Raw genomic sequence first — 27,354 nt, forward strand, 5'->3', positions numbered from 1 at the left:
AGTGGCGGTAGTTTTTTCTTCATTGCAAACCGTCAGCCATGGCTATAATTGCAGTTTGTCCCATTACTGTGTTCTTGAGGTAAGCGATATTTGCCAAGTTTTTCCATTACAAAGTCATTTGTTATCTCTTCTTAATCAATACCTATTTTTGAAGAGATATTTTGAACGACATAAATATAGCATCCTTTCGGTGTTTGGGGGCACATTCTTCCCCACTGTCCTCTTCAGCAGTCTGAGGAGTTACCTTAGAGCTTTAGGGACCTTGACTCAGGCCAAACCAGATTCATGGCTGGCCATAAAATATTACAGTTACTCAGGAAATAAAAACTATCAGCTTGGTTTGGCTTCTTATATATTAAATCCCATAAAAGGAAGACCCATTATTCTGTTTCTTTGCCCTAGCCTTGACTGTCCATCGCATTTCAAAAATAAAATGAAGTCTGGGGCTACAGGATAAAAACACTCAAATTCACACTGCTTTCTTCTTCCTAATGCTATTTAATTTTAAAATTACATTTGCACCTGTCCATCTTTTTTTTTTTTTTTTCCAGGCCCAGTGGTAGAAATCTTTTCCTCCAGCCTAAGACTAATTTCACTCTTCTACCTCTTCTGGGATTTTGAGATTCCTCTCTTCTGTTTCACAAATTCATCCAATTCAGAAGTTACTTATTGATCAGGTCAGCCATGGCTACATAGTGAGACTCTGTCTCAAAAAAGAAATGACTTCTAGAGCAGGCATGAGTCTTGATGTTAGGAGCACAGGAGGGGATGGGACAGATGAAGTGGACACTCTCCACTCTCCGGTGGACTTGTGCTATAATGATAAGCTGATATACAGATAGACAATGAGCGCTCTTTTCAGAATGGTGAGAGAAAGACTCTAAAAATGGTGTTTGTGGAGCCAGGAGTGATGGCTCAGTCAGTGCAGTGCAGTACAGGTACAGGGACCTGAGCTTGATCCCCAGAAAAGATGGGCATGGTGGCATGAACCTGAGACTCCAGTACTAGAGAGGCACAGACAGACAGATCCATTCGGTTCAGTGGCCAGTGGGTTCCATGGCCAGCCAGTCCAGCCTTATTAACAAAGCCAACGCCAGCGAGAGGCTGTATGGAAAAGCAGGAGGATATCACCCAAGGAGCGACACTGAAGAGTTTCCAAGACCAGCTTTGACACCGGGGGAAACTGGGGTGGGACATGACATTGGTCAGAAGAAAGATGCAAAGGAGCTGGTTGCTCTGGCTTCTCAGGCTAGCCACTGAACTCTAAGTCTCTAAACTCTCCTTTAACTCTTACAGTGCCAGGATGACGGCTCTGATGGCTCTGGCTATCATCCTTGAGTATCTGTGAGACACCCAAGGGAAAAGGAAGGGGGAGGGAGCCAGAAACTGATGGTTCTGGTGAAACAGTCTTGTCTGGCACCAGGTATGCGCTTGGTACACTGGCACACACATGCAATGAATGGAGCAAAGCAGGCTCCAACACTTCACACATACACAGATGTACATGCATACAGACAGACATGCAGACACATACACAATTACACATTACATGGGTGGAGCAAAGCTCAAACCACCTTACATACATATACACATGTATACATACATACATACATACATGTATACATGCATACATACATAAATATATATATCCATTCATCTACACACACATATATACATCTGGTAGATAGAGCAAAGCCTTGGTGATCAAGCTCTAACGGTTTCACACATGCATCTATACACATACACATATCCGCATCTGGTGGATGAGTCAGCTTGAGCAACTCCAACAACTTTTTATTTTTGTCCTTGGGCCCATATACTTTCTCAGACAAAGTCTCTACATAAGAAGAAAAGTTACCTTGGCTATAAAAGCAATTATCACAAAGACAGTTAAAAAATTGTAGTTACGTCAGGATTATTTATCGATAAGAATGAGTTAAAACAAGATGATAGATTACATGTTTTTCCATTGAGACTCATTTCTAATTAAAACATTTCTTATGTATGTCTTCATCCCACAGGTTCATTGTAAGTTCAGGGCAATAGTTTTTCATGTCATAGGTTAACAAGATTTAAGGTTAACAGGGTCCCAGGGGTTACAGCAGGATTATTGTTTACATGTCTTTCCATTAAGACTCACACCTAACTAAACATTCTTTAGCCCCATGAGTTCATTATAATAGGTTTCTATGTCATAGGTTAACAAGGATTTTAACCAAGAAACAGGTCATCTATCTGAGGTTTTATATAGTTAAATTATTTAATTATATATTTTCTATTCATGCTTTATTCATCATGGTGCATACCAAGACCCGAAGATCTCATTTACAACCTAGAGCAAATGTTATTCCTAGATGTATAAATCTATCTCAAGCCCACTCTTCTCTCTATTGCTGTTTATATGCCAGTGACATGTGAAGGCTCACAGATACTCTGTAGAGGGGTGGGCGGAGTGTTAGAGTTGCTTGAATCAAGCCAGGAATTCTATAAAATCATTATCAGGATTTCCAAAATCATCTTCATATTGATTCTGCGGGAAACCTGTCCAGCAGAATGAAGTGATTGCACCAGAGCATAGGCAGTGAGGATTTCTTTATGGCGTGCCAGATATATGAGAAATACAGAAGTGACAGGCATGGAAAGGCATATTGGTGTCAGGAAGCAAACTGAGACAATGTCCTTGAGGCCATGCCTCAACCAGGGCACATCCATTGTAGACTGTAGACTATACAAAATGCTGGCCTCCCCCCAGGAAGCTCACTTGCTTGCCACAGGCTCTTTCTTCGGCATGAGTGGCTTCTTGCAGAGGATGTTATATCTCTCTCTCTCTCTCTCTCTCTCTCTCTCTCTCTCACACACACACACACACACACACACACAAAGAATGGTATTTGAGATGTCGTATTACTGCCAGTGATACAAAATTTAAAGGAAGAAAAGTGCAGGCAGAGGACAAGTGCTAGTCCTGATGGAAGAACACAGAGAGTTGGTGTGATGAGCAAAGGGATAGCTGAGGTGATGGACACAGAACAGAAACCCCAAGTGATGCCAAAGGCCATTGAAAGTACAAAGGGGAGCCATTGAGGGGGAAGTTATTTTAACTAATACAGTTCTTGTGTAGCTACAGTTTTCTTCTAGGGAGTTTCAGAATGAAGGTCTCTAGGAAAAAAGATAAGGAACCATTAGCTGGATTTATTACAGAATAATCCTCCATATGACATATTTCCTTCCTTCCTTCCTTCCTTCCTTCCTTCCTTCCTTCCTTCCTTCATTCCTTCCTTCCTTCCTTCCTTCCTTCCTTCCTTCTTTCCTTCCTTCCAAGATAGCGTTTCTCTGTGTAGCCTTCAGTGTCGGTGTCCAGACTCCCTTTGTAGACTAGGCTGGCTTAGAACTCACAGAGATTCGACTGCCTCTGCCTCCTGAGTGTTGGAATACAGGCACGCACCGCCGCCCCCAGCCCCATTTCGTTTAAGGTTGGAGTACTAAATTCATCCTAGAACTATGTTCATAGCTGTTCTATAAACTCCATTTCTATTGCTGTGATAAAATATCCCGACCACAGGCAGCTTTGAGGAGAAAGGAGCTTATTTTTACTTACAGTTCCATTGTACAGCCCACCACGGTGGGAAAGGCAAGGCAGAAGCCCTAATAATTAGTCGAGAGAAGAGGAAATACTAAGTGTACACATGATTGTTTGTGTTTAGCTCTGTGCCTCCTTTCTTACACAGTTCAGGACACCCTGCCTGGGGGTGGTGTGGTTCTTCGCAGGCTGTGTCTTTCCAGATCAGTTAACCTAATTATGATAGTCTCCATGCCCCCAGGCAGACCTAAGGTAGACAGTCTCTCATTAATACTCTCAGACCATGTGATTCCATTTTATTTGAAGTGGACAGTTAAAGCTAACCACCACAATAGTATAGGCAATTATGGTCACGCAAATGCCCTGGGCTAGTGCCACATATAATTAGTCTCCTAAGACAGAACTCCATAACGATACACCTACTTCTTGACCTAGATAGATACAAAGCTGCTTCATGTGAATAGCAATCAATGGGCGGGACGCTTATTAATTAAAGCTCCAAAGATATAATTTCTTACATTGTAGGCCTGTAAGACAGGACTGAAGACAATATTTTCCTTATATCTTCTGTCTTTTTTTTTTTTTTTTAACTCTCTACATTTCCTTCTACATTTGGCTATCTTCTTGTCCATCTCGGTTTATGATAATCTCAGATTGCCCAAAGCATGCTGAGAGAGAGAGAGAGAGAGAAGAAATAAAATAAACCCATTCACAAAATGGTGTTTTGTATTCCTAAAAGTGTTATTGGCGTTTAGGTGGAGTTATAGGGAGGAGAATGAACAACTAGTGAGGGAATTTTGTACACTAAATGGGATAATTTGGGGCTTTGAAACTTTAACGGGTTCACGCTGAGTGAATAAATTCCGCATTTACTCACTCCACACTTCTGACATCCTGACTCTCTCAGGAGTTACGCTTGAAATTGCTACTTAAGTGAGAAAAAAAAAAAAACATGAAAGCACAAGGGTGGATATTTGGTAAAGGGAATGTGACTGGAGAAGGGGGTAAATATGATCAAAGTACATCATGTGTGTGTATGAAAATGTCATGACGGGAACAAGAGGGATGGCTCAGTGGTTAAGAGCACTGGCTGCTCTTTCAGAGGACTGAGGTTCAATTCCCAGCACCCACATGGTGGCTCACAACTGCCTGTTACTCCAGTAATAGGGGATCTGATGCCCCCATATCAGTGTGCATAAAATAAAATAAAGAGGGAATGTCCTAACGAATCTCATTATTTTGCATGCAATTAATACATGCCAATAAAAAGGAAAAATAATAAAAATACCCCTACTTAAAATTTCATACTAAAATATGTTCAAAGATAAAATTATGAATGTAATGAGAAAATTCAAAATATAATGTGAATTAAGTAAGTTACCTAAGAGCTGAAAATCTCTTAACCAATTTTGCTTTTGACATTTGAAACTATGCTGTGTGAGAAACACAGTTTTTTTTTTCTCTTAACTTTGGCTTCTCTAGTTTCCAAAAGAAGAAATTTTTTTCTATATCTCAAGTATAATACTTTATGTGATTTTCTTTTAGTTTTTATCATCTAAGATAATTCATCAAATTCTAAGCATTTAAAAAAATAAAGAGAATTATCCTTTGGATTTTAAGACTAAGGTTCAGATCTGTCCCTCTGTCAGTGGACAGCCATTATTGATTAAAATGACATTCAGAGCTAGCCATTAGTCACAGAAATGAGATTTCTAAATTCTGATGAGTCCTGAACTCATGCCTGAACAATAGGAGGGGTTACGGAGTCCACAAGGGGGTAACTCTCAGATTAAAAATTAGGTAAGAGTATGGGATGGCTGCAGATGTAGTGAAAACAGGAAAAAATCTATTTGAATACTCTAAGAAAGTATGGGTTAACAAGATTGAAAATTATGTGTTGGAGCTAGGGAAGTAGCTCAACCAGCAACGCACCTGTCCTACAAGCATGAGGTATTGAATCTGAGCCTGACCCCACATGAAAAAGTTGTTCCTGGTGGTGCACATACTTGTTACTCCCAGCTCTGAGAGGCAGAGACACGCACCTGCCTGGGACTCACCAGCCGGGCAGCCTAGTCCATTTAGCAAACTCCAGACCAAGGAGAGACCCTGTCTCAAAACCAAGGTGGACAGTTCCTGAGGAACCCAATTCTTCTATTTTAGCATTCAAGAGGAATTTTTCCTGTGGATGCCACATTCTTCTGGCTTTTCCCTTACCACTCTGGAAGCTTCCCCCCCACCTCACTTTCTTTCTTATGAGTTTTTTCTCTTCCACAGGTTCTTAGGGGCTAGGTGCTGTACTCTTTTTTGCTTGTTTTGTTTGTTTGTTTGTTTTCTTTTTGAAAAGATTTATTTATGTGTATGTGTGCTTGCTTGCAAGAGTTTATATGTACCACATGCGTGCAAGAGATTTTGAGTGCCAGAAGAGACTGTCAGATTCCCTGGAACTGAAGTTACAGGCAGCTGACATGGGGCACTGGGATCTGAACCCAGGTCCTCTGCCAGAGCAGCAAGTACTCTTAACCGCTAAGCCATTTCTTCAGCTCCCCTGTTCTTCTTTTTTTTCTTTTATTTTCTTTTGTTCTTTTTTTCTCTTTCTTTCTTTCTTTCTTTTTTTGAGATGAGATTTTACTATGTAGCTCTGGCTGGCTTAGAACTCACTGTGTGGTCAAGGCTTGCCTTAACTCACAGAAATTCTCCTGACTCAGGTTTCCTGAGTGTTGGGATCACGAATTCGAGTTGCATGCCCCACTTTTTTGCTTCCCTTCACAATCCTGGTGTGGGTGATCTCACTCTGTAAGTTTTGTTTAATCACCTAGGAACTGGCCAGTCTCAGCTTTATTTTTCTCTGCAATCTAGGCTTCCTTCTGACTCTAGATCTGACTTCGTTTGTGTGGGACACAAATAACTGTCCCAAACCGAGGTAATGTCTTCTCACCAAACTGTTTCTCTTCCAGAATTTCCTCTTTTTCAAGTTACTAGCAGAAGTGGAAGGGTCAGAACCTGGGCAAGTCTAAGAAGCTCAGCTCAGCCACTAGCCCTTAACAGGCCGCTTACAAAGACAAAGGACAATATATTTAATGAATATGGGCACATTGAGGAGAGAAACTCCTGGGAAGGCTGGTGACCGACCAAGTCCCATCATCTGGGTCCTGACCTAAGATCTGGGTTTGCAAGAATGCAACTAAGCACTCCCGGTGGAGGTGTGGTCCCGTTCATCCCTGACCCACTAGCGTCTGGCCCTACCCTGTCCTTCCAGTTGCCTGCTTTCAGAATCATGTGAAAGACCTTCCTGGGAGATAGTTTCCTCCTCTGACTAGCATCAGGTCATCCGGCCTGAGACGACTGCAGACATTCCAGTTCCCTGGGGACTAGGGTGGAAATAGTCTAATAGCCCAAGGGAGGGTCACAAGTGTCTGTCTTTGGAATATCTTTTCTCCTGCTGGGATGGGGCATAGCCCCGTGACCTACTCTACAAAGAAGATTAGCTAGCATCACCCTTCTTCATTATCTCAATCAAGAAGTTACTACTGAGGCTAGAGAGGTGGCTCAGCAGTTGAGAGTGCTCAAGAGGACTCTGGTTCAGATGCCAGTGCTCAGGCCGAGTGGCTCACAGCAGCCTAAACTCCAGTGCTAGGGGATCTGGTGGCCTGCGTGGGCACTGGTGGCACATACCCATAAATAAAAGTTTTTAAAAAAAAATCACTGAAATCAGGCAGTTTGGGACTGAGAGGTAGCTAGCTCAGCCAGCTAAGCTATATAATGATAGCAAGTTAAGAGCACTTGCTTTTCTTGCTAGGGTCTTGGGTTTGGTTCCCAGCACCCATATGGTGGCTTACAATCATCATTAACTCTAGCTCCAAGGAATTTGACATTCTCTTCTGGTCTCTGAGGGCACCAGGCATGTACACATGCGCATACATATATACAGGCAACATTCACACATACAGGGTAAATACAATATATAAATCTAACAGAAAGATAAACAAAACCAGTCAGTTCAACCTCCTAAATTTATGTCTGCCTACAATTCTCCAGCTCCACTATTACTGCTACAGTTAAAGTCATTTTCTAATTTCTGTATTATGTCAATAGCTTTGAAATTGTTTTTTGTTTTGTTTTTGCTTTTTGAGAGATCTCATTATTTTTTCCCTGGCTAGTCCCCAATTCTTGGGCTCAAGTAATTCTCCTGCCTCAGCCTCCTGAATATTCCCAGGTCAGATCACAGACATATCTATTTTATTTTTTCATTTTCAGTTTTGCCCTTCTCTCCTCCCTGCTTCAATTCATTGTTAAATTTTTGCTCTTTCTTTTTCTTTTTTCTTTTTTTTTTGTATGTTTACATGTGTGATGCATGCTCCTGTGGAGGCCTGAAATTGATGTCAAGTGTCTGCCTCAATCTCTCCACTTGTTGAAGCAATGCACTCTCACTGAACCCAGGGCTTGCCAATTCTGGCCAATCTAGCCAGTTAACTTACCCTGGGAATCCCCCTTCCAAGTGCTGGGGTTTTTAGGTGCCTACCACATCTGCCACTTTTACATGGGTTTTGGGAACTCTGATCCTCAAGCTTCAACCTCCAGTTGGTTTGTTTGTTTGTTTGTTTATAACTCATCAACCACAGTGATCTACTTGGAAAACAATTGTGATCATTCCTCCTCTTCATTTGCTCACACATCACTTAGTATCTACAGTTTGTTGGAAAACATTCTAGGATCTGGGAGTTGGATGAGACACTCAACAGGCAGGGCAATGTCTTAGTCTCTGGGATGTTCTACGTGACCTTTGCCATTGACCCCTTTCTCTTTTGCTTCCATATCACTCAGAACTTTTCCTAAGTCCATCCCACACCAATCTTTACAGTTTCCAAGTGTTAGCTTAAATTCCCTTCTTTGGGAAAACTTTCTGAAGAGGGTGTATGTTTGTGTATCTCCATCTAGAGTCATTTGCAGTTATAGACTTAAAATTTGTGTGCTTCTTTTTTGGGGCTATATAGTCAGATTTCTACACTGAAAAAAAAAGTCAAAAATAAGTTACAGGGACACCATCTTAATGTCTGCTCTTGGGGCTAGAGGGGAGAGAGACAGGAAAGGATTGAAGCATGTAGTCCTGATACCTGGATACTTCAAAAAAAGATGGCGCTCTTCATGAATGTGCCTGTCACCCAAGAACAAGGGCTGAGCTGATCTTCTCTGTATCGGTCTAACTTTAGTATCTGCTGCTGAACTGAGGGTTCTCTGTGCCTTTTAAATGTCTGTCTCTTCTCCCACTAGCTAGCTCCCTTTAAGCTCTGGAGAGAGGGGGGAAATACTTAGTACTTCCAGCTTCTGGCACACAGCAGCACCTCACTTGGTTACTTAAATAATGGAACATTTCACTAAAGGGAAATGCAGCAAACCACAATTAAGGTTATACATTATTTTTCTCCTTAAGAAAACGATACAGAGTTGAAGCTGAAGATTTTTTATTTCTGGCATTATTGCTTTGGAGAGAGAGAGAGAGAGGAGAGAGAGAGAGAGAAAAGCACACAAACATCAATCCAGTACAAAGCACAGACTGTGTCACTTCTGGATCTTTTCAGCATTTGCTATTGTTTTTAATGCACAGGGCAGCCATTCTAGCACTGGAGAAACACAGATGAAGCCGCTCTGAATGGGGAGTCCAGTGGAGCTGCTTTAAAAAGTGTCCTGAAACCAGGGTGCTTCAGTGCCCCAATTCCCCTATCCTCCTCAATACTTATCTTCCTATCCTGTATTGTAGTCTTAGAATTTGTTTTTCCAAAATATCAGTTATTTTATGGTCTTTTTCTTCCCTTAAGAAAATAAGCTACAAGAAGGCAAGGTTTTTTATTTTGTTCTTTTTTTATATTTTTTAATTAAAACAATTTTCTTTTGAGACACTGTAGGTTGCCCTGCCTGGGCCTCCCTGAGTGCTGAGAGTCAAGGCGTGGAATACCAGACCTGCAAAGGTTTGCGTTTTGTTCAGGGCATTATCTTTAGCACCCCCGGGGTTCAGAGGCAGGAAAGATAACCACCAACCCACCAGCTTCAAGTGGTAGGTTGTTTTTTTTTTTTTTTTTTTTTTTTCCCGTTTGAATATGTTTATTTCCTCCATGTGGTAACATTTCATTATCCAATGGTATCAGCGTACTGTATCTGGTCAACTGCTTTTTTTATTTTTATGTTGTGTCTGTTCCAGTCGCAGCAAAGGCTCTGGCAAACATAAAAAACAAAAACTTGGGAAAGTTAACTTGAGGGCAGTAGTCTAACCTGCTTTTGCTTTTCAGTAAAAGTTGGGTAAACCTAAAAAGGTAGGCTGAGGGCTCCTGTCTACGGGCAAGCTGGAGAAACATTTCACATACAAGAGCGAGCACCCTGAAACTGGCCTTTTGGGCACCCTTTCGGATTCTGGGCGTGAAAAGCACCAACGGTTTGTCAGCCTACAAGGATGGAAAGGGCCATAATTTCCGGTGCTCAGTGACCCCACAAGATCAGCGTCCATCTCAGGACAGGGTAGAAGAACACTTCCGGCGCCCCGTTTTTTCAAAAGGGGGCTTGCTGAGTCACCGCGAGCGGGTGAGGGAGCTCGGCGTCCGCTGGGTCGGCTCGCGTCGGCGCCGTCCCGCCGGGGAGTGCTTGCTCACCCGCGGAGCGCTGCCCGGCTTGCTCGAAACAGCCAGCGGCGCGCGTCACAATCGCAGCACGGCCTCTCCCGTCGTCCTCCGCCTCTTGGCTTTCGCCCCGCCCACGCCAGGTTTCGAAATGCTCTCTGGGTGCTCCGGGGCCCCGGCCCGTTCCTATTGGCCGCCCGCCTTCCTCGCTCCCATTGGCTGCTTCCGCAAACGTGACGGCTGTGCTGCCTTGTGATTGGCCAGAGGTCCTAGCGTCATCGGCTGTCAGGAGGTGGGATGAAGGAAGTCGGTGTGAGCGAGGCCGGGTTGGAGGAGGGGTTCAGGCCTGTCCTCCCCAGCGGCTGCGGCAGCAACAACGCCGGCCGCCGCCGCCGCTGCCGCCGCCGCCGCCGCCGCCGCCCCTGGGACCCGGAGGAGGAGGAGGAAGAGGAGGAGTGGCTGGAGGAGTAGGAGGAAGAGGTGGGCCTGGGGAGCGGGATGTCCAGCGCTACGACTTGGTGAATGCTGAGGAGAGTCGCGGTTGCTGCAGTCGGTGCCGCCGGGAAGAAGTTGTGGTGTGAGGCCGGGCGGGAGCTCACGACTTCGGGGCGAATCGAAGCACGGGGTCTGTGCGAAGAGTCTGCGCGATCCTTTCCTAAGCTGACCATGCCTGGAAGAAACAAGGCGAAGTCCACCTGCAGCTGCCCGGACCTGCAGCCTAATGGACAGGACTTGGGCGAGAGCGGCCGGGTTGCCCGTCTAGGAGCGGATGAATCTGAGGAAGACGGACGGAGCGGGTCTCTCAGTAATGCTGGCGACCCTGAGATCATCAAGTCTCCCAGCGACCCCAAGCAGTACCGGTGAGAGTCGAGGCTTGGACTGGGGAAGAACAGGGTGCCGGCTTCGGTTGGTGCTGAGTTACTTCTGGTCTCCGTGTTTCCTGGAGGAGCAACAGGGCGTTATCACTTCCCATCCCAAATGTGTTCTTGGGCGGAGGTGGCGATGGCAATTTGGGTTGTCCCGAAAGGAGTCACTGTGTAGCCATGGCTGTCCTTGAACCCACTCTGTGGTCCAAGTTGGCCTCGAATTTTGAGATCCGCCTGCCTCTGCCATCCACATGTTGTGATTAAAGGTGTGAGCCGCCATCGCCTGGCTAATTTTCACATTTATTAAAGCAGGGACCAAGGTTTCCGTGAGGAAGAGAGGGTGGGTAGTAAAGGGCGGTTTGGTGTGTTACCAGGAAAGCTGGACGGTTGGCGATCTTAATTTTGGTGGAGAGGATCTTTGAGATGTGTGTTATTTCTATTCAGTCTCAGTCCATATATATGAAAGTCTGTTAAAACACAAGAGAGGTAAAACAGATTGAAAATTACGAAGGGGCCGCTGTAGCTTTCATAAAAGAACTTTACACCACAGCCGGCCTGAGATGGAGTGGCTTGTGACTATGGTAGCTCGCCATAGCTTCTTTCAAAAGCTTATTAGAGAGAACTTGGACCTGAGTTGGGTGAATGGTAGGCTTGTAAGCGCCCATCTAATCCAATGTTTCAATCATCTGTAATGAATGGTGCCTGAGTCTCCACCTAAATAACCTTAAGAGTTAGTTTGTTTCATTAAACACGGGCATCTTGGATTTGAAACAGTTGATATGACCTAACAGCTTCGTTTTACTGGCTGAGGGCATTCAAACCTGGAGAGTTGCTCTCTCTCTCAGAATTAGACAGCAGAATAATATCGGAGCTTGTATGAAACTGCTGATCTGCCAAAAAGCCTTTGTACGCTGTGCCCATATTAGCCCGAGTAGTGTAGGCTCAGACTTACTATGAGCCTGTAGTGTGTTAAGGAATAGGAAGGAATCCTAGACATCACCCTTTCCACTTTCCCGGACTCCTGTTTTACAAACAGTGGAAACTCAGGTCCAGAAAGCAGTGACACAGACCCAACTTCAAGACCAGCTTAATTTCTCTATATAGTTTTTTTGTCAGGCTATCAGGGTTAAGATATCTTTCTAAATTAGGGATAACTTTTCTTGTCAGACATGTAGTTCCAACTTGTGAGCAAGTCGAAAGTAACAACATTGCTTGATTTTTTGCCTCCAAGATAAAAGTTTCAGTACAGGCTTTAGTGTTTCTTGTTTTTGTTTTTCCTGTTCATACAAAATTACCTAAAAGTAGCTAAATGTCAGATGCTGTTCTGATTGCTTTAGATTTGTTCTTTGACCTTATTTTCTGCAGATTGTTTGACAAATACTAAACTTATATGTCAGGTGCCGAACTAGCATTTCTACACTTTGGTCAAATATACTGCAATAAATAACATTTTCTTTGGGGTGGTATACAAAGGTGATTGAACTTACAGTGTAGGAGGATACAGACATTTAAAAAGGTAAAATGAATGGGGCATGGTAGGATGCCCCTGTCATCCTTAGCACTGGGGAGGTAGAGGAAGGACAATCAGAATTCAGGAGTCATCCTTGGTTATATAGTTTGGGCTACATAAGACTCTGGCTCAAAAAACAAACTAGGGAGGGAGAAGCAAAATCAGGAACCTAAAGTTTAAGGAATTCCTAGTGGAAGTATGTAATAAACTAGGAAGTGATAAACTGGAATGGCTGGTTTCTTCCAAAAATGTTTGAGAGGATGTGGAGATTGGTTGAATGGTAGCCCGTACGATCCCTTCAGACCTTCCAGTGTTCCGACCATCTGTAATGAGTGGTGACTGACACCTGTCCTGAATGAACTCCTGAGCTAGGTTGTAGTACAAGCTAGAAAAGGAAGACTTCCGAAGGAGAGATTGGATTTGGTGGTGCACAGCTTTAATCCCAGGGCTCTGGAGGGGGAGGCTGGTCTACGGAGAGAGTTTCAGGAAAGCCAGGGCTATACAGAGAAACTCTGTCTCCAAAACAACACCTCCCCTTTAAAAACAAAAAACAAAAACCCAAACAACAACAACAAAAAAAGAGATAATGCTTAAGAGTTACTCAGGGAAAATTGTTGCGTTTATGTTTTATGGCTTTTTAGAGCATGCGCTTCCCTTTTTGCCCACTTTTACCTTTTTTCTATACTCAGTTTCAGATTGACTTTGTTTTTATTTTATTTTAATTTGTGGCTGGCTTGCTAGCACTGGCTGCGCTGCAGCTCGTGATGTAGACTAGGCTGATGGGGTTTCCTGCCTCTGCCCTGAGTGCTGTGATTATGGGCTTGAACCACCACATGGTTTTGCCGTTTGACTTTGGAAGAAGTTTTTTATCCTTGTTACTTTAAAGGAGGAAAACTTCAGGACTAGATCGTTAAAGTTAAATTCTGTAAAGTTTTGTGTCCAGAAACAAGCATCAAGTGTCTCTAGCCTCTAGAGTGAAACCACCTTTCTAATATTTGCATGTAGACCTTTCCAGCCCAAACTGATTCTTCCTGTTGTGTTTCTGTAGAGATTTATCGATGACCCAATATAGCACACAGCCGTCACAGTAAGTCTTTTTAGTATGTGAATGAGCACCACACCTGTTTGGAGGAATATTGTGGTGGAATAATGCTGTCAAGGGTGTATCAGCTTGCATTTATTAATAGTCTGCAGAATTTTATTTCTCTGTATATAATTTGTATTTAGCCTAGTTTGAAATGTTGACAATAGCCCCAGGACATGTGTGTGTGTGTCTGTGTGTGTGTGTTGCAGGAGTGTGGAGGTCAGGACAATTTACAGGAGTCAGTTTTCTTCATTTGCTATAGGAGTACTGGGGACAGCAATCAGATTGTCACACATGGTGGCAAGAGCTTTTACTCACTTAGCAAACTCCCATGCTCCTTTTAAGGTTTTTAGGTGGTTGCTTAAATACCAGCTAAGTGTTCGTTTTTCTTTTTTCTTTTTTCTTTTTTTTTTCCTGGAGGAATTATTCAAATCTTTATTGGTTGGGATACTTTTCTAACAGTGGGTACATAATGCTGGGAAGTTTAGATTGACGAAAATCAGGAAAAAAGACTTTGTTGTTTAATCTCTTTATATTTCTACGGGAGGTGGTAAAAAAAACATGAACATGTAGTCCCTTCTAATTTAAATTTTGCTCAGACTGTTAGATGTAAGTAATAACCACATTTATTTTTGTTTATATGCTGGGAGAGGCAGTGCGTATGCCACTGTGTGTGCGTGTGTGCATATGTGTGTGTGTGTGTGCACGCATGCGTGTAGGTTGGAGGACAACTTGCGGAAGTGGCCTATCCTTCCACCGTGTGGGTTTTCGGAGTTGCTCTCAGTGCAGTGGTGGGTCAGGCTTGCCCTGTGCCTTCACCTGCTGAGCCGGCCCACCAGCCTGCTTACCTTAATAAGTTCTCCGTCTGCTTACTGTGGGAAGTACAGCAGACTGAACGAGGTTCAGGCTGTTTGAGCATTGATGACGATGTTGACTGTCACATGCTTTGAACAAAAAGGACACAACCCAACAACTGCATTGAGAACACCAGTGTCTGCTGACGTTTCCAGTTTAGCAGTGAGGCGACTTGCTTAGCCAAAACCTTAGACAAACCAAGTCATCAGAAGGCAGACATACATCAAACAGTTAGAGGAAATTTCCTTCTGTATTGAGTGGTAAAACATGGGCTTTTTGTTGATATTTATTACTAAAACTAGTAAGTGCTTCATTGAGTATGTGAGGGATTAATTTCCTTAGTATGAATGCATACAGATTAATAGGCCCTTAGAGTTATAAATGAATTATGTGCATTTACTTGTATTAAATTCTAGGAACTTTGAAACGTTTATTTTCTTGGCCTGATACTTGAATTTAGACTCCAATCCCCAAAACATTTATTTATTTTATATTTTAAAATTTTATGTGTATGAATGTTTGCCTGCACGTATGCATGTGCACCACCTGTGTGCCTGGTGCCCTTAGAAGTCAGTAAAGGTCATAATCTGGGGCAGTGTTACCTGCAGTGGTACAGGCAGGGAGTAGATACTGAAAGACCATGCAGTAGGTGTTATGTGGAAGGTGTGGTGGCTTCCGTCACTGTGTGTTTAGTTTCCAGCCTAAGCTATGTGATCTTGAACAAGTTAATCTCTCAAAGTCCAGGACCTTTAAGAGACAGAGCAGGACAATCCTAAATAATTGAAATAGAATCTGAACAGTCATCAAGAAACAGAAGGAAAAACTTAAATGAAGACCCCCTGAAAGAGAACCCTTTAGCAAGGAGTGATTGTCAGTAATCCTGACTACTTGATCAGTGACAGAAGATTTGAGGCCTTAGAGACCCAAGAAATTATTCCTGAAGAAAATACTTTTAGAGGGAACAGAGGGTGTAGAGGAATGTTAATTCAGAACATGCCTGTTCTGGCAAGAGGCCGCATCTAAAGTCCAGGCATGGTGGTACACACCTTTAATCCCAAACAATGAAGGTAAAGATAGTTTGTAGAAGGAAGCATCATGTTTGAAAGTGATGTCTAACTGAGCGGCAGAAACAGTGACGAATCAGAGAAGATTTGACAGAATGGGATGCACCCAACTCTCAGCAGGAGAGAGGAAAGGGAAGCTACTTAAGGACCAGTACAGAGAGAGGAGGAGGCAGCTTGTGGGGACAGCAGTAGACAGGTTGCAGACTAGAACTCAGGTGAAGACTGAAGGAGCCAGAGATTAGAAAAGATAGCTTGAGTTAGAGGCCAAACAGAGCAATTCAGGGGCCGAGAGAAAAGCCAGATTGAATAAGTCAGCTGGGAGAGGAGTTTGAGCCAGAACAGTTGAGTTGAACTAGGGGGCCTGGAGCTCAGAAAGAACTGGAAAGGCTGAGCTTCTTCAGCAGTAAATCTCAGAGACTGAAAACATTCTAGGCCTAGATTAGATCTTAGGCTAGAAGCTTCCATGATTAGTCCTAAATTAGCAAAAGGAGGCAGTAATCTTCCCAGGCAACAATTGGAACAGGTAAATAAAAGTTCCTTTTATAACAAGGAGGCTTAAGCCATGTTGACTGGTTTAAAGAATGAATGGGAAGCATGACATTTTAGGTCATCAGGGAGATAATTTTTCAATACATTTTTTAAAAAAGTCTATCTTTGTATATCTACCTGTCTCCCTACCTACCCACAGAGTTTCATATATTTCCATTTGGCCTTAAATTCAATATGTAAGCCAGAATGGCTTTGAACTTCTGATCTTCCTACATGACCTCTCAAAAGCTGGGATTATAGGCATGTATGCCCACACCCAGTTTATGCAGTGCTGGGCTCAACTCCGGCCCTAGCGAGTGCCAGGCCCATGCTCTACTAACTGAGCTATATTTGTAGCCCCCAAGATTAAAACAATCATTTAAAAATATTGGGTGCTAGAGGGATGGCTCAGTGGTTAGGAGCACTGGCCCCTTTTCCAGAGCTACTGAGTTCAATTCCCAGCAACCACATGGTGGCTCACAACCGTCTGTAACATGATCTGAAGCCCTCTTCTGGCATCCAGGCATATATGCAGATAGAGTACCCATAAATGTCAAATAATAAATCTTTAAAAAAATATTTTTTATGTGTATGAGTGTTTTACTGGCATGTATGTTTGTGTACCACACATATTCCTGGTGCTTGCAGAGGGCAGAAGAGAGCTGCTTTGGAACCCCTGGAACTAGAGGTACAGACAGTTGTGAATTACCGTAAGGGTAATGGGAATTGAATTCGGGTTCTCTGGAATAAGCAGCCAGTGCTCGTAACTACTGAGCCATCTCTAGCTCAAGAAGACTGCTTAAAGTGGAAGGGGAGAGAGCTATTAGGATAATGAATTGCCTAGAGTAGAGGAAGAGCTTTATCAGAGTGCAAGAGACGCCATGTTTAGTGCTTAGAGATTTTGAAGATGAAGATAATCCTCTGATGTTTGGGAAGTGGACAAGACCCATATTATTTGTGGAATGATTGCTTTTTGAAGGAATAGAAAAATCCTGTGAAGTGCAGGAAGGGGTGGGGAAGTGGAGAAGGTAGAAGGGAAGCAGCACAGTGGGCACAGGTAGTGAAAGCTGATTCACTCTAGCATGGCAGCATATTTAAGGGGTCAGTAGTGAGGGGGCAGTCGGAGGTACAAGGAAAAGCTTTGGTTGTGCGGTTAGTCTTACAGAAAGCTGCTGTAGACAAGTCTGTGGGACATTTTCTAGTTGATGATGGACGTGGGAGGATCCAAGGCCACTGTGGGCAGTGTCACCCATGGCAGGTGCCCCTGGGCTCAATAAATGAGCAAACCTTGGAGGGGAAACCAGTAAGTAGCGGTTTGCTGTTGTCTCTGCTTTAGTTCTTGCGTCCAGGTTCCTGCTTAAACATCCCTTCAAGGTGGGCTGTAAGCTGCATGTAAACCTTTCCTCGAGTTGCTTTTGGTCATACTGTTATTTCAGCAACAGAAAGCAACCTGGGACCGGAATTGGCACCAGAGAATAGACTGTTGCTGACCATGTTTGGAGAGGATCATAGAAGTGTTTGGAACTGGGTTGGAAAAGCACTTGAATGCTGAGAGACTAATGGGTTGTTCTGGGAATCTTGGAAGATAAAAATGTTGAGAGAGGTGCAGATGATCTGGCTTGTGCAGTTTCAGAGGGAAGTTTGAGGTTCCCTCAAAGACTCTATTGTGGCTATTCTTGTGATATTTTGGACTAGGAATCTGGCTTTAGTCAGCTGGGGCTTAAGAATCAGCTCTAGTTAACAAGAGGCTAGTACCAGTGAAGTAAAGCTATTGCTGTAGTGGGACAGTTGATGCTAGTTAGCTGGTGCTGAAGAATCAGCTGTGATTAATAAGAGACCAGCATCACTTTTGGGAAGTGTTTCCTTAGGGTCAGGACACAGACGCTCTAGTCCGGAGGATGGCTAAATTGCATCTTAAGCTGAGAGCCAAACTGAGTGATGTGTGAGAAGCTCCCATTTGATACTGTTTTTGGGGGCATGAAGGGTCATGGAGAGTTGCTGAAGTTTGCGGAGGACCAGGAGGCCGCTGGTGAAGGTTGAGCCTCAGTTGCAGAGGAGACCCCAGGATATTGGAGATACCATGGGATGACTGCCAAGAACTGTATCAGCTGTGGAGTGGAGCCAGCCTGAGCCAATGAGATGAGCTTTGTGTGCCGTGAGTGTCAGTCATAAAAGTGGGCTGTACAGGAAATCATGAGTGAATACCATGCCGGGGAGCTACAGGCTTTAATTACAGTGGCAGATGTTGGTTTTGCTTTGATTCGATTTTAACTGCCTTGGTTTTTCTCTCTTGGAATAAGAAATGTGTAACTTACTTGATTTTACAGAAACCCACAATTTAGACACTTTGGATTTTTAAAGAGGTTGGATATTTTAAAGAAAAAAAATTTTTTTAAAGACTGTGGGACTTTGAACGCTATCCTGTTTTGTATTGTGATTTTTTTTTTTAAAAAAGATTTATTTATTTATTATGTATACAATGTGTGTTTGCATGTATACCTGCACGCCAGAAGAGGGCATCAGATTTCATTTTAGATGGTTGTGAACCACCATGTGCTTGCTGGGAATTGAACTCAGGACCTCTGGAAGAGTAGCTAGTGCACTTGACTTCTGAGCCATCTCTCCAGCCTCTCTGTATTGTGATATTAACGAGATCTTATAGATAAACAAGAAAGGAAGAGTTAGGGTTCAGTAGTGTTGTACGTCAGGTTGACAAAGGGTTAGCCACTTAGCTTTTTGTTTTTCTGTCACCTTAATACAAGCTAGGGTCATCTGGGAAGCAGGAAGGAAAAAATGCATTGAAAAAATGAATCCACCAGATTGGCCTGTAAGAAAGTTTTTTTTTTTTTTAATTGATTAATAATTGATTTGGGAGGATCCAGCCCACTGTGAGCAATACCACCCCTGGGCAGGCCAGATGGTCATGGGTTGTATTAGAAAGCAGGCTGAGCAAGCCATGGGGGAGAGGGCCAAGTCAGTAAGCAGGGTTCTTCCCTGTTCTCTATTTTATTTCCCACGTCCAGGTTTCTGCCTGCTTCATGATGATAAGCTGTGAGATGAAATAAACCCTTTCCTTTTCAAGTTGCTTTTGGTCGTGGTGTTTACCACAGTAACAGAAAGAAAAAGCAGGACATTGATGGAAGTGTGCAGAGAATACTGAAGAGACTAGGTGACAGTTGATGAATGCCAAGTATTCTTGTGTGAAAATGGCATGAGAAAGAGGTAATCTGAGGGCTGCTGCTTAGATTCTTAGGATGTGTCAAGACTGGTTTGAGAGGCAAAGTAGCGTGTTGAGCATCGTGTATGCTGACAAATGACGTCAAAGTGTGTGCTCCCCTCTTGATTTTTGTTGCTCTTTTTTCTCGCTCTGTCTCCCTTTCTCCTTCCCGCCTTCGTTTCCTTTCCTTTTCCTTTCCCCCTATCTTTTTTTAGGCAGGGTTTCTCTGTGTAGCCCTGGCTGTCCTGGAACTTACTCTGTAGACCAGGAACTTACTCGTAAACTCACAGAGATCCTCCTGCCTCTGTCTTCTGAGTGCTGGGATTAAAAACCTGGATTCTTTATTGATTTTTCAAATTTTTTAAAATTATTGTACGTGTGAGTGTTTTGTCCGTGCACGTCTGTGCACCAGCTGCATGCCTGGTGCCCACAGAGGCCAGAAGAGTGCTGGATCCTCTGGAACTAGAGCTCTAGGCAGTTGTGAGTCACCATGTGCATGCAGGGAATCTAACCCGGGTCCTCTGGAAGAGCGTGTGCTCTCGTCCACTGACCCATCTTTCCAGCCCTTCAGTTATCTTTCAGCTGGTTTCCCTGCGATCTCAATGTAACAAGTTTTGCAGGCTAAGACTTCATGAATATGAAGAACATGTCTGCTTTAGTTGCTCTGTGCCTAGCACATTGTAGATTCTTTAATACCAGTTAGCATATGTGGATGAATGACTGCTAAGCATTTTCCTAGAACTCTTAGTAATATTTTTTCCAGAACTTTCTTAAATTTATATCTGGCCAATTTCTTAAAATGCCCGTATTTCCTAGAAAACAAGTATAAACAGGCAAGTTACAAAACAAGAAGTACAGATTATGGCAATATGTATATCTAATTTATGGAAGCTTGTGTTTAGCATATAGCAAGCACTTAAATGTAAAATATTTATGTTTAAAGTTACTGAGTGATATTTGTATAAGGTTATTGATTTTTTTTTTGTTGTTGTTGTTTTGTTTTTGTTTTTGAAATAGGGTCTCATTATGTAGTCTTTGCTGACCTGGAACTCTACTAAGTAACCCAGGCTGGTCTTGAACTTATGATTCTCCTGCTGCTGGGCTTACAGTTGTGGCACCATGTGCAGCCTGCAGCATGGCTTTTGTAGGAGCAAAAAGTTGGCAACACAGTTTTTTCTCACTGTTATATAAGGATCACGTTATGGTGCAGGTCTACAATGATGATAATCAAGCTATAAAGAGATAAGTACGCCTCCTTTCCTTTGTTTCTTTTCCTTCCTTCCTTCCTTCCTTCCTTCCTTCCTTCCTTCCTTCCTTCCTTCCTCCTTCCCTCCCACCCTCCCTCTTTCCCTCTCTCTCCCTCCCTCCCTCCCTCTTTCCCCTCCCTCCCTCCTTTCCTTTTTTAATTTGAGACATGGTCTGGAGTTGCTATGTGAACCACTGGATTGGCTTTGAAGGAATGACAGTGTGTCTGGTGTTGGGGTTACAGGTGTGAGTCACTATCCAGGGAGATTGTGTTTTGTGTATTGACATAGAAAAACGTTTTATAACTTACTGTTGAGTTACAACTAATGGTCAAACAAAACATTGCATAATTTTGTTTTTAAAAGGAAAACCCACTAAAAACAGTACCTTTGTTCTTAATATAAAATATAATTTTCTTTGTTTAAATGTATATAGAAAAGGAAGATAGAATTTTTGTATTTGATTTTTAGTAGTTAAAAGATGTTAAATAACAATAAATACAAATATTGTGCGGTAATTGTAGGAAATTTAGATAACAAAAAAAAAGTGTAAAGTTTCCCATAATCATTTTAACTATTATTAACACTAAGTAACTTTTGTGTGTATTTTTTACGCATTTATAACATATCTTTTGGGCTGGAGAATGTTCTGAAGTCTAAGCATGTATTCAAAGTACTGCTTCACTTTCTGGTATTTTATAAACATCTTAATATTCAATAACCTTTTTATCCTTTTTTCTTTCTCTTTTTCTTTTTTGACTTCTGAAATTTCAGTTACATTTGCAGAAATAATTTGTCCTAAAATTATATACTGTTGAGAGAATCATGATGAAATCCCTTGTATACAAATGTGGCTCTCCCCTTGGTAGCTTAGTCTTGGTTGTCAGATGTGTTGTTCAGTTCTGTGCTTCCACATGTGGCTCCTGAGGATTGGACTGAGGCCATCAGGCGTCGGCAGTAAGCCTTTATATTCACCCCATGAGCCAGTTCGCTGGCCCCTTGGTTGTTTTCTGTATAGCTTCTGGGTTTAGTGTATTGGTGAGTGTAAAATGTCTTCTCTCATAATAAATTTTGTCTCTGAGATATTGTAAAACGTTCTTTTTCACTTCATAATATATATGGTATGTGTAAATAAATGTACACTATCTTATCACAAAGTGCACGGACTTCTATTTTTCTCCATTTCTATTTTCTCATCAAGTACAGATGACTTCATTTGAGACTTTTTAGGGTTTTGGTATACTTTTTAGATGCATTTAATGTGTACATTATACCTATACAAAATTTACAAGTCCTTAATTTTTACAAAACGAGCTGTTAGATTTTATTTGATAGTCTTTCATTTGACAGAGATTAAGTATTTCAGTGTGCCAGGTCCCCGTTTTAAACTGAAAATTCATACAATGTTCTAATCATGGTTCCTTCCTCATTTCCTCCATCCTCCTTCACCTCCTCACCTAGCTAACTCAACACCTCCTTTATTTCCCTCTTTAGAAAACAAACAGGCAAATAAAAACCAAACAGGTCAGAATTAAAACAACAACAAAGCACAAAAAAGTACACACATGGACACACACAAACACATAAAAACGCAAAATCAGTAACCATAATATACTGTAGAAGATGGTAAAATTACCCCCCCCCCCAAAAAAAAATATACAAACTCTTGGGTTCCTTTTGTGTTGGCCATTGGCTGCTGGGCATGGGCCTCCCCTGTTGTTTATACACCGTGTGAGACTTCACTGGAGAAAGCTGACTTTTCCTTTGTAAGCAGTTGGAGATAGCTTCTTGTTAGGGATGGGAAATAGTCCCTCTTTTCGGCACTGGGACCCATCTGGTACGAACGTGTGCAGTGTGCAGGCCCTGTGCATGCGGCACAGTCTCTTGTGAGTTCATAGTGTGCTTATGTCTAGTGACAGTTTTCTTGGTGTCTTCCATCCTTGCTGGCTCTCACAGTCTTTCTTTTTCCTCTTCTACCTAGTTCCCTGATCCCTGAGGGGAGGGCTTTGATGAAGACACTCCATTCAGAACTGAGTGTGTCAAAGTCTCTCACTCTCTGCCCATTGTCCAGATGTGGGCCTCTGTATTAGTTCCCATCTTCTGCAAGAGGAAGCTTCTCTGATGATGGCTGAGTGACAGGCTGATCTGTGGTGGGGTAGAACGCAGGAGTCCTGTTCTGCTCTGCTCCTTTAGCAAGAAGATTGTATTTGGTTCTCTGCTAGGCCCGTGTCTGTCTAGTCTCGGGCTCTTGTTTGGCCTGGAATAGGTAGCAGTGTCTGGCCTCAAATGTGGTCAGACGGGGTGGCACGCTCACATTTGTGCCACTGTTGCACCAGCATAATGTGCAGGCAGGCAGCCTGGTCGCCGTTGTACTGCAGGGTCTCTGGGTGGATTGGTGGTACCTTTCTCTCCGCCGGTAGTGTGGAGTTACGTGGAGTATATGTACTATGAACACTAGTCAGTAGACGCAAAGGCTGTGGCTGGCCACCAGCTGCACTTCTCCGCGCTGGTCAGTTATCAGGCCCCTTCTGGGAGTAATGTGTTCTTTTTTTATTTTTATTTTTTTAATAAAAAATTTAAATTGTGTGTGTGTGTGTGCGCGCACACCATAGCATGTGTCTGAAGATCAGAGGACAGCTTGTGGGAGTCAGTGTTCTCCTTTTACCGTGTTGGTCCTGGGGATTGATCCTCATGCAGTCAGGCTTTGTGGCAAACACATTTGCACAGAGCCATTTCAAGCAGCCTCAACATTTTCTGATTGGCTTTGCTTCTGAGACATTGTTTCATTCTGTCTCCCAGCCTGGACTTGAGTTAGGGTCCTCCAATCTTTCCCCCTTAAGGCTATCGCCCTCATCTGTTAACATTGTTTTGTCTGCTCAGCAAATGTTTCTTAAATATTTGGTATTTGCAAGATGATGGTATATGTGGAAGAAAAAAAAAATCTTTGTAACATTCTAATGAGACAGACAGAAAAAAAATTTTTTAAGAAGTAATGACAAATGTTACACATTTAAAGTAGGATTAAAGAAAACAGAGATTGCCTGGTGTGCTGTGGAGTGGTCAGGAGACACGTTTTGTTTGTTTGTTTTGTTTATTTTAAGATGCATTTCAGCACAAGACTGCCTTACCGATGGCTGTCTTTGGCATGGAGTCATCTATCTTTTCCTCTGAGCTCAAGAACTAGGATTTGTCTCCTCTACCTCCTCCTCCTCCTCCCTCCCTCCCTCCTCCTCCTCCTCTCTTCTTCTTCTTTTCTTCTTCTTCATAAAAGCATGTATACTAAGCAAATGCTCTAGTGCTACTCTGAATACCATCTCCAACCCTAAAAACCTCTATTTTGTAAGGGGCCTAGGTCCAGTTCATGCATGGTCCTTGGCTGATACTTCCATCTCAGCAAGACCCTCTTTAGCCTGGTTAGTTGGCTCTGTTGGTCTTTCTGTGGCGTTTCTGTCACCTCCGGGTCATTTTATCTTTTCCTCCCACTTTTTCCCTAGACTCCTGCGATGGCCCAATGTTTGGCTGTGAGTCTCGGTATCTATTTTGAAGCGCTGTTGGGTAGAATCTCTTATAGGACAACTCTGACAGGCTCCTGTCTGCAGGGTTAGCAGAGTATCGTTCATAGTGTCAGGGGTTGGCACTCTCCCTTTCGGGTGGTTTTTGGTAAGGCCAGGCGTTGGTTTGGCATTCCCTTAATCTCTGCTTTATCTGCTATATTTTTATCCCTGCACATCTTGTAGGCAGGGTAAATTTGAGGTCGAAGTTTTTGTGCGTGGGTTGGTGTTCCCCTCCCTCTCCTAGTTAGAGGGTGTCCTCTTCCGTCTCTATGGCCCCCTACAAAGATGTCGCAGATGGGCAGCTTAGGCCTCATATGGGCCCTCTAGTAAGGGAAGTGGGGACTGCATCAGGCAAGGACTCACTCGCCAGCTTTTTATCACTTCTCCCTGGTGGGACTGCCTTGACTGGCCACTGGGAAGAGGACATGCTCAGTCCTGATGCAGTTTGATGAGCTGGGATGGATGGGAAAGGGAGCTTCACTGTTCTGAGGAAAAGGGACAGGAGGAGGGAGACAGGGTGGGTCTGGGAGAGGAGGAGGGATGGGGCGACAACCAGATGTAAAATGAATAAAAAATAAATTAAAAAATTAAAAAAAAGATAGGAACAAAGAAAAAAAAGCCCTCGTATTTTGAATATATAAATGTATTTTATGGTTAAGAATTCAAAGAACATAAACAAGGCAAAACAAAAATGTGTCTCTTCATTTCTTTCCAGCCAAAACTAATTTTGCTTTCAAGGTTCCTTCCCCAAATCGACCAATTAGATTAATTACAATTATGGTAGTTTTTCCTGATTTGTGGAGGATTCAGTCTAAGACCCTCAGTGATGCTTGAAACCATGAATAGTACCAAATCTTTGTATGTTTTACATACACACATTTAATGCATTTCTGTACTTTTAGTAAAATGAAAGTAATGTTTACAGTTTGAGGTCCTAGTATCATGGCTAGAAGATTTGCTCTTATTGCAGATCTCTTGGAATACTTTGGCCTATTTCTTTTCTGTCTTTTTCTTTTTTCCTCCATTTGGTTTTTTTGAGACAGAGTTTTTCTGTGTAACCTTGGCTGTTCTGGAACTCACTCTGTAGACCAGGCTGGCCTCAAACTCAAAGATCCAATTACCTTTGCCTCCCAAGTGCTAGGATTTTTAACATAGCCACCACTGCTAGGCTATTTTTTTTTTTTTTCTTTGAAGAGACACTTTATGGCTTCTCGTTGGTGTATGCAGATAGCAGCATTTCCTGTCTTGAGCTTTCGAAGCCACTGTTAAGTGACTAATGGTTACTTTTGAACACAAGCGCTGGGACGCCACTAATGTCCATCTGCTAAGACAGAGAGCTGTTGCTGCGTGGGGTATGACTTGGGCCGATCTTGCATGTAAGCTCACGGCCAGTCTGGCCTACACGGTGATTTCCAGGGTGGCCAGGGCTATGTAGATATATCTCTTCTCGAAAATCCAAATGAAACCAAACCAAAGCCTAAAGAGCGACAACAAAAATCTGACAGCTACTAAAGTGACTAAGAGCGCGTGTGTGTGTATAGTATATATAAGTATATTCATATCTCGGGACAAATAATCATTTTTATGAAATCTTTATGCCTTGTCTGGATGGAGCGGTGCCCAATTAAAAATGTTTTAATTATATGTTTGGACCATGGTTGACGGTGAGCAACTGAAACTTGGGTAAGTGGGGTACTTACGTAGCATGCAGTGTGTGTAGTATACATAATGTAGGTTCTTCTTACTGAAAAGTTGAATCAAAATGCTTTGTGGTTTTTTTCCCCCCCCCCAGATACATCAAATTACAGAATGGCTTGCAGGCACTTTTGATTTCAGATCTAAGTAATACAGAGAGTAAAACAGGAAATGCAACAGATGAGGAGGAGGAGGAAGAGGAGGAGGAAGAAGAGGAAGAAGAAGAAGAAGAAGAAGAAGATGATGATGATGATGATGAAGACTCTGGAGCTGAGATAGAGGATGATGATGAAGAAGGTTTTGATGAAGATGAATTTGATGATGATGAACATGATGATGATGATGATCTTGATAATGAGGAAAATGATCTGGAAGAATTGGAAGAGAGGTTGGAAGCCAGAAAGAAAACTACTGAGAAACAGGTGTGAGTCATGTCTATATCGTCTTTCTCATTTGGGAACTCCTTGGGGTAATGACTGAGCTTATAGTTTATTTCTTAGTAGCAAAAAGGAAGTATGCAGCTATCTTTTGATTTTTTTTTTTTAGCAACAGTCTATTTTATATAAAGATTATATTTTGAAAACAATTTGCTCTAGTTATAAAATAATAAGTGCTTACTGTAGAAATTAAAACAAAAAATGTAAAAATCACTCATTAGAGGTAAAAATGGCAATAATTTAATGTATATGTATCCTGTACATTATATGCTTTAAAAACTGCCAGGAGGTGAGAACCTGTATACTTCCTAGCTGAAGATAGAGGATAGGAAAGTATATCATCCTTGGAAAGACTGGAGAAAGGTGAACAAGGCTGCTGCAGCATCTTCACCCTGCTCCAGTGTTCTAAGTGGTCATTCCTGGGGAGGTAATTGAATTAGATCTCACCCACGAGAAAGTGGCACCGGTGGGAATAACTGAGTACATCAGAGATAGTTTAAGTGAGAGATGATTTACTTTAGTCATCAGGAATTGGTATGGTTTTGATAGATGTTCCTCAGCATATCTTTTGAAGAATGCTTCCATTTTGCAGGAGGGAATGCCTGTATCAGAGGGTCGGTAACATTTTGGAGATATTATAGTAGAAGCACCAGTAAATATTTGCTAAAGTTAGTTTCTTTTTTGTTTTGATTTTTGAGACAGGGTGTGATGTAGCCCAGGCTGCCCTTGAACTTAGTGTAGATGGGTGGAACTGCCGATCCTCTAAGCCAGCGGTTCTCACCCTTCCTAACGCTGCGACCTTTAGAACAGTTCCTCGAGTTGTGGCGACCCCAACCATAAAATTATTTTTGTTGCTACTTCATAACTGCTATTTTGCTACTGTTATGAGTCGAAATGTAAATATTTAGAGTTGGACGTTTGCCAGAAGGGTCATGACCCACAGGTTGAAAACCACTGCTCTAGACTCTGCTCCCCAGTGCTGGGATTGCAAGCATGCACCGTCATGCTTGGCTTTTCCGTTGAAGAGCAATCCACCAGCATGGTATAGTCTTAATATATAGGAGTTATAGCCAGATTATTAATTTAGGTCTCAAAAGAGTACCAAAAAGTTGTCA

The 27,354-nt window shown here is 42.5% G+C and overlaps 1 protein-coding gene and 1 non-coding gene across 3 annotated transcripts in view; one reads left to right on the forward strand and one right to left on the reverse strand.

Moving 5' to 3' along the window:
- Positions 1-8,704: 8,704 nt before the first annotated feature.
- On the reverse strand, positions 8,705-8,807 carry LOC129692624 (U6 spliceosomal RNA). The gene has a single exon (XR_008722731.1). It is a non-coding gene; the product is annotated as a U6 spliceosomal RNA (small nuclear RNA).
- A 1,717-nt stretch (positions 8,808-10,524) lies between these two features.
- The window catches only part of Nrdc (nardilysin convertase), a 65,468-nt gene continuing 48,638 nt past the window's right edge, over positions 10,525-27,354 (forward strand). Inside the window, exons 1-2 of one of the 2 annotated variants that reach the window (XM_055628784.1) lie at positions 10,525-11,045; positions 25,900-26,224. In XM_055628784.1, the coding sequence (XP_055484759.1) occupies positions 10,708-11,045; positions 25,900-26,224 (663 nt within the window). In that variant the 5' untranslated portion in view covers positions 10,525-10,707. The remainder of the gene's footprint in view (positions 11,046-25,899; positions 26,225-27,354) is intronic. The other variant, XM_055628785.1, reaches the window with a different exon arrangement.

Source organism: Psammomys obesus, unplaced genomic scaffold, assembly GCF_907164565.1.
Source record: "Psammomys obesus unplaced genomic scaffold, mPsaObe1.curated_primary_1811, whole genome shotgun sequence".
NCBI classification, from domain to species: Eukaryota; Metazoa; Chordata; class Mammalia; order Rodentia; family Muridae; genus Psammomys; species Psammomys obesus.